Raw genomic sequence first — 13,162 nt, 5'->3', positions numbered from 1 at the left:
TTCTGTGAAAGATGCAGATTTAGAGGCTACCGGGTTATGGCATATCGATTGGGACATCTTTGGTGAAAAAGCTTTACGAGTTTGGCGAAGCAAGGCTTGTTGAAAGGTGAAAATTCTTGCAAATTGGAATTCGTGAACATTGTGTTCGGGCAAACAGTGAGGATAAAATTTGGTTTAGCAATTCACAATACAAAAGGAATTCTAGACTACGTTCACAGTGATGTGTGGGGACCTACTAAAGTGGCTTCTTTGGGAGGTATGCACTGTTTTGTTACTTTTGTTGATGATTATTCAAGAAAAGTATGGGTGTATCTAATGAAAAGAAAAAAAATGAAGTTTTGGATGCATTTTTGAAATGGAAGAAGATGGTGGAGACCTAGACTGGTCGAAAGGTCAAACGACTTCGATCAGACAATAGTACTGAGTACAAGAATGATCCATTTCTACAAGTATGTTAAGATGAGGGCTTGTGCGACACTTCATTATTCAAAATACACCACAACAAAATGGGGTGACAGAACGTATAAATCGGACTATACTAGAGAAAGTTCGATGTATGTTGTCTAATGCTGGATTGGGCAAGGAATTTTGGGCTGAGGCAGTTACATATGCGTGCCATCTAATTAACCGGTTGCCATCAGCTGCAATAAATGGAAAAACTCCTATGAGAGGTGGGCTGGTAAACCTACTACTAATTATGATTCTTTACATATTTTTGGTTCCACTGCATATTATCATGTAAAAGAATCTAAGTTAGACCCAAGAGCAAAGAAAGTATTATTCATGGGTATAACTGGTGGAGTAAAAGGATACCGTCTCTGGTGTCGTGATACAAGGAAGATTGTTTTCAGTAGAGATGTGACTTTTGATGAATCAACCATGATGAAGAACAAGGATTTACAAAAGAAAAACAATACCAGTGGCACTTTGCAGCATGTGGAGCTTGAAAAGGTTAATGATGGTCTAGCTAATATTGAAGGAACAAATAATAAAGAAGTTTCGACCCAAAAACTTCTACAGCAACATGATTCAATTGCATATAGGAGACCAAGAAGAGAGATTCGTATGCCTACTCGCTTTGATGATATGGTGGCCTATGCACTTTCAATTGCAGATGATAATGTTTCTTCTACTTACACAGAAGCAAGAAGTAACCCTAATGGTGTAAAGTGGAAGCAAGCTATGAATGAGAAATGCAGTCTCTTCATAAAAATAAGACTTGGGAGTTGGTGACACTACCCAAAGGAAAGAAGGCAATTGGATGCAAATGTGTATATGCAAAGAAGGAAAGATTTCCTAGTAAGAATAAAGTTCGATACAAGGCTAGATTGGTAGCAAAGGGTTACGCTCAGAAAGAAGGAATAGACTACAATGAAGTGTTTTCTCCAGTTGTAAAGCATTCGTCTATTCGGATTTTGCTAGCCTTGGTTGCGCAATATGATCTTGAACTAGTTCAGCTTGATGCGAAGACCACATTTTTACACGGTGATTTGGAAGAGGAAATCTATATGACTCAGCCAGATGGATTTAAGATTGTTGATAAAGAAAATTAGGTTTGCAAACTGATAAGTCGCTTTATGGATTGAAACAATCTTCGAGGCAATGGTACAAGCGATTTGATCAGTTCATGAAAAAGAAAAAGTACACAAGAAGTAAATTTATCATTGCATGTATTTTCAGAAGCTACATGAAGGATTTTTCGTATACTTGCTCTTATATGTTGATGATATATTGGTAGCATCTAAGAGTAAAGTTGAAATTGAGAGATTGAAGACTCAACTCAACCTTGAGTTTGAGATGAAAGATTTAGGTGAAGCTAAGAAGATTCTTGGCATGGAAATATGTAGGGTTAGAGCTCATGACAGAGTTAGTTTGTCTCAAAAGCAATATTTGAAGAAGGTACTACAGAAGTTTGGCATGAACGAGCAGACACAAGTTGTAAGTACCTCGTTGGCTTCTCATTTCAAGCTTTCTGCACAACTATCTCCTTCGAAAAATACGGAACAAGAATACATGTTACAAGTTTCATATTCTAATGCAGTAGGTAGCTTGATGTATGCAATGGTGTGTACAAGACCCGACATTTCACAGGCAGTTAGTATAGTGAGCAGGTATATGCATAATCCTAGAAAAGGACACTGGCAAGCTGTGAAATTGATTCTACGGTATATTTAGAATACCATGGATATTGGATTACTGTTCAAGCAGGATACTACACTTGGTAAAGATGTTATTGGGTACGTTGATTCTGATTATGCCAGTGATTTGGATAAACGAAGATCAACCACTGGTTATGTGTTTACACTTGCTGGAGGACCAATAAGTTGGAAGTCTACACTGCAGTCTCTCTGATTGCGTTGTCAACCACGTGTGAATACATGGTCATGTGATGAGGTCAAAGGAAGCTATTTGGTTGGTATGGTTAAAACCTTGGAATTGGTTCAGGAGCATATTAACGTGTATTGTGATAGTCAAAGTGCTATTCATTTAGCAAAGAATCAAGTCTATCATGCACGTACAAAGCATATCGATGCACGTTTCCATTTTGTGCGGGAAATTATTGATGAGGGAAAAATTCACCTTCAGAAGATTAAGACTACAGATAATCCCACAGATATGATAACCAAGGTGGTAACAACAATCAAGTTCGAACATTGTTTGAACTTGATCAATATTATGCATGTTTAACAGTTGAAGAAGGCACTATCAAGTGTTGTTGACAAAGGCAGAGAGAATTGTGTGACGATAAGATTATTCGAATCAAATCTTCAAGGTGGAGATTATTGGTAATCATCCATATTTATGGAAAGTCAAAGATATGGGTATCAAATAATGGAAAGTCAAAGATATGGGTATCAAATATTGGAAAGTCAAAGATATGGGTATCGAGATATTGGCATAAGAAATCTGAGATATTTGCAATATTTGGTCCTTAATTGTAAAGTGACTTTGCAAGTTGATCCCTGAACCTCAACTATAAATAGGTATAACCATCTCTCATTCTGTATCCCATATTTTCCATTCTCTACTTAAGGCATTGTTCTCTCTCTCTCTCTCTTTGTAAATTCTCACTTGTATTTTGGAGTGGAATATATTTGGTAGTGCCCGAGGACGTAGGCAAAATTTGCTGAACCTCATTAAATTATTGTGTTCTTTATTGTATTATTTTGCATAAATTGTGAGTGTGATTGTAATGATTTATTGTGCTATTAAATTACGATTTAGGGATATTCTGGCTAGGAAAGACCTGGTACTTAGGCAATCCTTGTGATCCACCTCTCTTTCCTGGGAATTGAACTTAGTGTGATTTTTTAGTACAATAATTTTACTCTTTTACGCTTTCGTACAACAATTGGTATCTCACATTTGATGCGATCATGTCGTTGTATAGATTTAAGACTCGAAAGAAAGATAAAAAGATATCAGAGATACAACTACAGAAGTCTTAACAGTAAGAGGTCGTTCGCACAACAACAAATCTAGTAGAAGGAGTAAGTCCAAAGGGAGACCTGCCAAAAATGAATGTGCTTTTTGTCGTGAAAAGGGCATTGGAAAAGAATTGTCCTAAGTTACAAAAGGGCAAGGCTATTTCGATTAATGTGTAGTGAACATGATGAGGAGTCGACTTTAGCTTGGTTGGCATGGCAATGGCATGTCATCTGAGATGAGTGGCTTTTGGATTTGGGATGTACTTACCATATGTGTCCTAATAAGGACTAGTTTTCTAGTCTTAAAGAACTAGAAGGTGGAGTTGTTTTTATGGGCAATGACAGTGCTTGTAAGACAATGGGAGTAGGTACAATCAAATTGAAGAATCACGATGGCTCAATTCAAGTCTTGACAGATGTTCGCTACATACTTAGCTTGAAGAAAAATCTCATCTCATTAGGGGTCCTAGAATCTAAAGGGCTTACAATCACTTTGAGAGATGGATTACTAAAGGTAGTAACTGGGGTATTGACGGTGATGAAAGGAACAAGAAGGAATAATCTGTACTATTTAAATAGAATTACAATTATTGGATCAACAACAGCTTCTGTGAAAGATGCAGATTTAGAGGCTACCAGGTTATGGCATATACGATTGGGACATGCTGGTGAAAAAGCTTTACAGAGTTTGGCGAAGCAAGGCTTGTTGAAAGGTGAAAATTCTTGCAAATTGGAATTCTGTGAACATTGTGTTCTGGGCAAACAGGTGAGGATAAAATTTGGTTTAGCAATTCACAATACAAAAGGAATTCTAGACTACGTTCACAGTGATGTGTGGGGACCTACTAAAGTGGCTTCTTTGGGAGGTATGCACTGTTTTGTTACTTTTGTTGATGATTATTCAAGAAAAGTATGGGTGTATCTAATGAAAAGAAAAAAAATGAAGTTTTGGATGCATTTTTGAAATGGAAGAAGATGGTGGAGACCTAGACGGTCGAAAGGTCAAACGACTTGATCGACAATAATCTTCGAGTACAAGAATGATCCATTTCTACAAGTATGTTAAGATGAGGGCTTGTGCGACACTTCATTATTCAAAATACACCACAACAAAATGGGGTGACAGCGTATAAATCGGACTATACTAGAGAAAGTTCGATGTATGTTGTCTAATCTTTGGATTGGGCAAGGAATTTTGAATGAGGCGATTACATATCGTGCCATCTAATTAACCGGTTGCCATCAATTTGCAATAAATGGAAAAACTCCTATGAGAGGTGGGTGGTAAACCTACTACTAATTATGATTCTTTACATATTTTGGTTCCTTGCATATTATCATGTAAAGAATCTAAGTTAGACCCAAGAGCAAAGAAAGTATTATTCATGGGTATAACTGGTGGAGTAAAAGGATACCGTCTCTGTGTCGTGATACAAGGAAGATTGTTTTCGAGAGATGTGACTTTTGATGAATCAACCATGATGAAGAACAAGGATTTACAAAAGAAAAACAATACCGTGGCACTTTGCAAATGTGGAGCTTGAAAAGGTTAATGATGGTCTAGCTAATATTGAAGGAACAAATAATAAAGAAGTTTCGACCCAAAAACTTCTACAAGAACATGATTCAATTGCATATAGGAGACCAAGAAGAGATTCGTATGCCTACTCGCTTTGATGATATGGTGGCCTATGCACTTTCAATTGCAGATGATAATGTTTCTTCTACTTACAAGCAAGAAGTAACCCTAATGGTGTAAAGTGGAAGCAAGCTATGAATGAGAAATGCGTCTCTTCATAAAAATAAGACTTGGGAGTTGGTGACACTACCCAAAGGAAAGAAGGCAATTGGATGCAAATGTGTATATGCAAAGAAGGAAAGATTTCTAGTAAGAATAAAGTTCGATACAAGGCTAGATTGGTAGCAAAGGGTTACGCTGTAAAGAAGGAATAGACTACAATGAAGTGTTTTCTCCGGTTGTAAAGCATTCGTCTATTCGGATTTTGCTAGCCTTGGTTGCATAATATGATCTTGAACTAGTTCAACTTGATGCGAAGACCACATTTTTACGGTGATTTGGAAGAGAAATCTATATGACTCAACCGGATGGATTTAAGATTGTTGATAAAGAAAATTAGGTTTGCAAACTGATAAGTCGCTTTATGGATTGAAACAATCTTCGAGGCAATGGTACAAGCGATTTGATCAGTTCATGAAAAAGAAAAAGTACACAAGAAGTAAATTTATCATTGCATGTATTTTCAGAAGCTACATGAAGGATTTTTCGTATACTTGCTCTTATATGTTGATGATATATTGGTAGCATCTAAGAGTAAAGTTGAAATTGAGAGATTGAAGACTCAACTCAACCTTGAGTTTGAGATGAAAGATTTAGGTGAAGCTAAGAAGATTCTTGGCATGGAAATATGTAGGGTTAGAGCTCATGATGAGTTAGTTTGTCTCAAAAGCAATATTTGAAGAAGGTACTACAGAAGTTTGGCATGAACGAGCAGACACAAGTTGTAAGTACCTCGTTGGCTTCTCATTTCAAGCTTTCTGCACAACTATCTCCTTCGAAAAATACGGAACAAGAATACATGTTACAAGTTTCATATTCTAATGCAGTAGGTAGCTTGATGTATGCAATGGTGTGTACAAGACCCGACATTTCACAGGCAGTTAGTATAGTGAGCAGGTATATGCATAATCCTAGAAAAGGACAACGGCAAGTCTGTGAAATTGATTCTACGATATTTAGAATACCATGGATATTGGATTCTTGTTCAGCGGGATACTACACTTGGTAAAGATGTTATTGGATACGTTGATTACGATTATGCGGTGATTTGGATAAACGAAGATCAACCACTTGGTTATGTGTTTACACTTGCTTGGAGGACCAATAAGTTGGAAGTCTACACTGCGATCTCTGATTGCGTTGTCAACCACGGAAGTGAATACATGGTCGTGATGTAGGTGTAAAGGAAGCTATTTGGTTGGTATGGTTAAAACCTTGGAATTGGTTCAGGAGCATATTAACGTGTATTGTGATAGTCAAAGTGCTATTCATTTAGCAAAGAATCAAGTCTATCATGCACGTACAAAGCATATCGATGCACGTTTCCATTTTGTGCGGGAAATTATTGATGAGGGAAAAATTCACCTTCAGAAGATTAAGACTACAGATAATCCCACAGATATGATAACCAAGGTGGTAACAACAATCAAGTTCGAACATTGTTTGAACTTGATCAATATTATGCATGTTTAACAGTTGAAGAAGGCACTATCAAGTGTTGTTGACAAAGCGAGAGAATTGTGTGACGATAAGATTATTGAATCAAATCTTCAAGGTGGAGATTATTGGTAATCATCCATATTTATGGAAAGTCAAAGATATGGGTATCAAATAATGGAAAGTCAAAGATATGGGTATCAAATATTGGAAAGTCAAAGATATGGGTATCGAGATATTGGCATAAGAAATCGAGATATTTGCAATATTTGGTCCTTAATTGTAAAGTGACTTTGCAAGTTGATCCTGAACCTCAACTATAAATAGGTATAACCATCTCTCATTCTCAGATCCCATATTTTCCATTCTCTACTTAAGGCATTGTTCTCTCTCTCTCTCTTTGTAAATTCTCACTTGTATTTTGGAGTGGAATATATTTGGTAGTGCCGAGGGCGTAGGCAAAATTTTTGAACCTCATTAAATTATTGTGTTCTTTATTGTATTATTTTGCATAAATTGTGAGTGTGATTGTAATGATTTATTGTGCTATTAAATTACGATTTAGGGATATTCTGGCTAGGAAAGACCTGGTACTTAGGCAATCCTTGTGATCCACCTCTCTTTCCTGGGAATTGAACTTAGTGTGATTTTTTAGTACAATAATTTTACTCTTTTACACGCTTTCGTACAACAATTGGTATCTGTGTGCGCAGTTGATCTGCGAAACAAGCGATGCGAGTGCAAGATATTTCAAACTCTTCGATATTCGTGTGCGCATGTTCATGCAGCGTGTGCGAGAGCAAACTTAAATGTTGAACAATTCGTAGACGAGATCAACACGTTGCAACACACATTACGCAAATGGGGGAACGAATTTCCTGTAATGCCCGATGTCTCAAACTGGGAAGTTCCACCGCCTGCTTTCGAGATGGTGCCTGACAGTAGTCTCCGCAGACATCCTAAAGGTCGACTACAATCAACGAGAATTCGAAATGACATGGACGTTAGGGAGACGGGTGAACCCAAATTGTGCACTATGTGTCGAACATCCGGACACAACCGATCAACATGCCCACATCGTGTCTACGTTTCTGGCCAATCGTCTCGTAATGCTGGACTCCAAGATGACGACTAAAATATTATTAAGCGCATATTCTTGTAAAAATAAATTTGCATTGAAAATAGAAATTTTAAATATAAAATGAAATGAGGTAAAAATAAATGTTATCAGGCCTGATAAATGTGGTGTCAGGCTCAAAAAATCTAGAAAAAAAATCGATGTTTTTTAATAAGTTTAAATTTTCAATTGACAAAATAATAAATAAATTAAAATATTAAAATCAAAAATGAAATTAGATTTATTTTAACAAATTTAATTTATTTGAATGGGGTGTCACACCTAAAAAACCAAAAAGGGTGTTAGATGTAGAAAATAAAATTGAATGAAAATAAAGGGAAATTAGATGTAAAAAATAAAATTGAAATAAATTAGATTGAAAGAAAAAAAGGGTGTTAGATGTAGAAAAATAAAATTGAAATAAATGAGATTGAATGAAAAAAAAGGGTGTTAGACGTAGAAAAAAATTGAAATGAATGAAAAAAAAGTGTGTCTGATGTTCGCATGCTTAAAATTGAATGAAAAAAAATGTGTCAGATTGAATGAAATAAATCAGATTGTTAGAAAAAAACTGTGTCATAAAATTGGATGCTTAAAATTAAATGAAATAAATCAGATTGAATGAAAAAAAAGTGTGTCAGAAGTATTAAATTTTTTTTCCAATTTTGCCCCACTTTCTAATGGTCCCCCACTATAAATAGGCCCTTCCGTCCACCGCCACCCTCAACCACTGCCGACGACCGCCGCTGTTCACGTTTAACCATCGCCGACGACCGCCGATCACTCTATGGATCCTAATCCGAATGTTCTTTTAAATGACAATGACCACATTGCAAGCATTGTGCACAAGGTAGCCGAGAAATAAAATGTCTTATTTAATTTTAAATATTCTTTTAAATTATTTTTAAAACGATAAATATAACATTCTTAAGAAATAATACAATTATTTTCAATACTAGTTTCTTCACAATTAATCGTCTTCTGCTTGAATCAGGTCTACGTGGCATCGGTACTAGTTTCTTCATAATTAATCGTCTTCTACTCTAAACCTTTTCTTCCTCCATTGTCCCATGAGGTCCCATGAGATACCTTTGCATGGAGACTCTACCAACCGGTTCCAATCAGAACCTAGTTGTGGAATAAACACTATTGCACCATAGATAATGTCCATCTGCATATTGGACAACTCGATTAGCCATCTATGGTGCAAATAATCATCCAACCCTTAATAGCATAACCTTTAGGGTGGACTTGACAGTATATAATTTAACTCTAATAAAATATGACAGTATATAATTCAACCCCGAAATTTGGTTGTACAATACAAAAAACTCCATATACAATCCACTCCAAAAAAACTTATTTGATGGTATACTACAAAACACTCTCATTTTGATGGCTCTCTCAAAAATTTTTTTCTCATTCCATTTACACTATCAAAACCCAAACCACCCACTTTATATAAAGTTTAATGCCGGCCATTGACAGGCCAGCACCGGAAAATTTTTTTTCGCGTAAAGGTAGTGCCGGCTATTGGCAGGCCACCACCAAAAAAAAAAAAATTTCCTGCCAATGACAGCCCAAAATGTAAAAAAAAATTTTTACATAAAGGTGGTGCCGGCCATTGCCAGGCCACCACCAAGTTTTTTTTTTACATTTTGGTTGTCATTGGCCGGCACCAGTATACGAAAAAATTCAAAAATAAAAATTTTTGGTGGTGGCCTGGCAATGGCCGGCACCACCTTTATGTAAAAAAAATTTACATTTTGGTTGTCATTGTCTGGCACCAGTATACGAAAAAATTCAAAAAAAATAATTTTGGTGGTGGCTTGGCAATGGCCGACACCACCTTTATGTAAAAAAAAAATTCAAAAAGTTAAAATAAATGAGATTGAATGAAAAAACAGGGTGTTAGATGTAGAAAATTAAATTGAAATAAATGAGATTGAATGAAAAAAAGGGTGTTAGATGTAGAAAAATAAAATTGAAATAAATGAGATTGAATGAAAAAAAGTGTTAGATGTAGAAAAAAAATTGAAATGAATGAAAAAAAAAGTGTGTCAGATGTTGGCATGCTTAAAATTGAATGAAAAAAAAAAGTGTGTCAGATTGAATGAAATAAATCAGATTGGTAGAAAAAAAAGTGTGTCATAAAATTGAATGCTTAAAATTAAATGAAATAAATCAAATTGAATGAAAAAAAAAAGTGTGTCAGAAGTATTAATTTTTTTTCCAATTTTGCCCCCTTTCAAATGGTCCCCCACTATAAATAGGCCATTCCGTCCACCGCCACCCTCAACCACTGTTGACGACCGCCGCTGTTCACGCTTAACCATCGCCGACGACCGCCGATAACTCCATGGATCCTAATCCGAATGTTCTTTTAAATGACAACGACCACATTGCAAGCATTGTGCACAAGGTAACCGAGAAATAAAATGTCTTATTTAATTTTAAATATTCTTTTAAATTATTTTAAAACGATAAATATAACATTCTTAAGAAATAATATAATTATTTTCAATACTAGTTTCTTCACAATTAATCGTCTTCTGCTTGAATCAGGTCTACGTGGCATCGGTACTAGTTTCTTCACAATTAATCGTCTTCTACTCTAGACCTTTTCTTCCTCCATTGTCCCATGAGGTCCCATGAGATACCTTTGCATGGAGACTCTACCAACCGGTTCCAATCAGAACCTAGTTGTGGAATAAACACTATTACACCATAGATAATGTCCATCTGCATATTAGACAACTCGATTAGCCATTTATGGTGCAAATAATCATCCAACCCCTAATAGCATAACCTTTAGGGTGAACTTGACAGTATATAATTCAACTCCAATAAAATATGACAGTATATAATTCAAACCCGAAATTTGGTTGTACACTACAAAAAACTCCATATACAATCCACTCCAAAAAAAATTATTTGATAATATACTACAAAACACTCTCATTTTGATGGCTCTCTCAAATTTTATTTCTTATTCCATTTACACTATCAAAACTCAAACCACTCACTATATCATTTTTTTAAGTCTGACACAATTATCAGGCAATCATGGGTCCAAAATACCAGGTGGTGCCGGCCATTGACAGGCCACAACCCCATTTTACTGTTCATTTCAGGTTATTTTGGTGATTGTTTTTTAACCTGAGTTATTTTTGTAAATATAAATTTTTTTTTGGATTGTTTTGGTAAAATAGCTTTTGATTTCAGTATGATATAATAGTATTAAAGCCAACAATATTTTAATTTTGACTTATTACATTTAAAAATATAATTGTAAAGTCAATTGAATCTTAAGTTAATTAGTATCAATATTATCATCAATATAAAAGGATATAGATTTAAATACGTTGAAATATATTATCTTTCTATTTAATAGTTGAAAAAGAAATATGAATAATTCCAAACAATATATATAAAAAAAACAAATATAATCCAAATTTATAATAAATCTTAGGCTATTTTACATAAATAGTCCAAAAGAATATTATATTTACAAAAATAACACAGGTTTAAAAACAATCACCAAAATAACCTAAAATGAACAGTAAAATGGTGTTGTGGCCTGTCAATAGCCGGAACCAACTCGTATTTTGGATCCATGATTGCCTGATAATTGTGTCAGATTTAAAAAAAAAAATTTTGGTGCCTGTCAATGGTCGGAACCAGTGTATTTTTTTAAATTGTATAATACTTATATACAAAAAAGAAAAAAAAAAAAAGCACCCCTGTACATGGAAATTTTTTTTTTCGAGTTTCGGTCTTCGTTGTTGGAGATGTTCTTGGTGAGTTTTTTAGCTTTAAAATCTTTGTTAATTGAGCTTGTTGATTCGAAATTTGATATTTTTATGCGTGTGGTTTTGCAGTGTTCAATTTCACTACAGAACAACTATATGATGTTGCAGAGGTAATCAATTTCACTACCGGACAACTACATGATGTTGCAGAGGTAACGAAAACTGCTTACGATGCGTGCAACACTACCAATAATATATACACCGTCAGCACCGGACCGGCAAGTATTCCTCTTAACAGGCCCGAAGTTTTTTACTTCACTTGTACTGTCCCCGGTCACTGTTCCGGCGGGCAAAAGCTCCACGTCGAAGTTAGAAATGGGAACAACCGTACCGCTGCGACGCCCACCTCGCCTGGAACTTCAAGTCCTCCTTCTGAGACCAACTCAGCTTCTTCCCTTGTTTCTACTCTGTCTCCTGTCTTCTTCATGGCCATTGCCTTAGTTTTGATGTGCTGATTAGGTTATTAATTCCATTTTGCACTTTTTGTTATTTGATGTTATGTGAGATGAGATCCATTGTTTTACTATGATAGTGATAATCATATTTGTAATGTTATTTGAATAAATTTTGATTCATTTTTCTACATACATGTCATTTTATTTTGTAAAATTATCGTAGAGGTCCCTATATTAAAAATTGGATTACATTTTGTTTTTTCTATATACAATATCAAAGAACAAATTGATCTTTTTTGCTAAAATTTTATCCATTTGTACTATTAAAAAATGATATGGCTAACAAAATAAACAATTAGTGACATGTGGCGTATCCCATATACCTCACGTTGACCTATAAGAATCAGTTTTAATTAACAATAATGGATAAATTTGTTAACAGAATGACTAATTTGCTCTTGAGTCTAATTTACAAAGACTAATTTGTCCCTTTTTTAGTAGAATGAGCAAAATGCAATCTAACTCATAGTATAAGATCCTCCAAAATACTTTTATCCACTTTGTTCTGTTTTAATTCGTTGGCCAAATAATTTATAAATATAACACAATAATTATTTTGTATTAAAATTTTGGGGTTAACAAATCGAGTTTTAATTTAATTGGTATTATTGTTATTAAAACATTTAAGAGAATGTGAATTCAAAAGCGGATTTCAGGGTTTAGAGATTTTGAATAAAAATAGACAAAATATATATAACTTTAGAGTTAAAATTAAATATTTTGTATTGAAAGAGTTTAATGTAATTATTATTTTCAGAGGTACCAATGATATATTTGTTTCATTTTACCAAGGAGTTTAAAAGCGTAAATTAAATTATTTGAACAGATTAAAATTTAATAAAATTTCGAGTTTAAATTTTAAAGATGAGAAACAGAAGCTAAAAACATTTTAACTCATTTAAGATTCAATTTATTTCACTTTATGTGTCCTTAAAAATGATTTACTAATTTTAGAAGAGACTAAAATGTAATTTTTATTTAATTAAAAGGGTGGCTATTTTACCTAAATAGTCCAAAAAAATATTATATTTACAAAAATAACCTAGGTTTAAAAATAATCACCAAAATAACTTGAAATGAACAGTAAAATGGGGTTGTGGCCTGTCAATGGCCGG

The 13,162-nt window shown here is 34.5% G+C and overlaps 1 protein-coding gene and 1 long non-coding RNA gene across 2 annotated transcripts; one reads left to right on the top strand and one right to left on the bottom strand.

Moving 5' to 3' along the window:
• Positions 1–8,631: 8,631 nt before the first annotated feature.
• On the bottom strand, positions 8,632–10,869 carry LOC128032451 (uncharacterized). Its single transcript, XR_008188615.1, has 2 exons — positions 10,590–10,869; positions 8,632–9,018 (listed from the first exon to the last, which is right to left on the bottom strand). It is a non-coding gene; the product is annotated as an uncharacterized LOC128032451 (long non-coding RNA).
• A 773-nt stretch (positions 10,870–11,642) lies between these two features.
• On the top strand, positions 11,643–12,177 carry LOC105797602 (blue copper protein-like; the record flags this gene model as incomplete). Its single annotated transcript, XM_012627548.2, has 1 exon — positions 11,643–12,177. A coding segment is annotated over one exon (405 nt), but the record flags the coding sequence as incomplete, so codon positions are not given.
• Positions 12,178–13,162: the final 985 nt, after the last annotated feature.

Source organism: Gossypium raimondii, chromosome 9 (assembly GCF_025698545.1).
Source record: "Gossypium raimondii isolate GPD5lz chromosome 9, ASM2569854v1, whole genome shotgun sequence".
NCBI classification, from domain to species: Eukaryota; Viridiplantae; Streptophyta; class Magnoliopsida; order Malvales; family Malvaceae; genus Gossypium; species Gossypium raimondii.
Note: the sequence above shows the minus strand (reverse complement) of the source record. Positions and strands in the feature narration are given on the sequence as shown.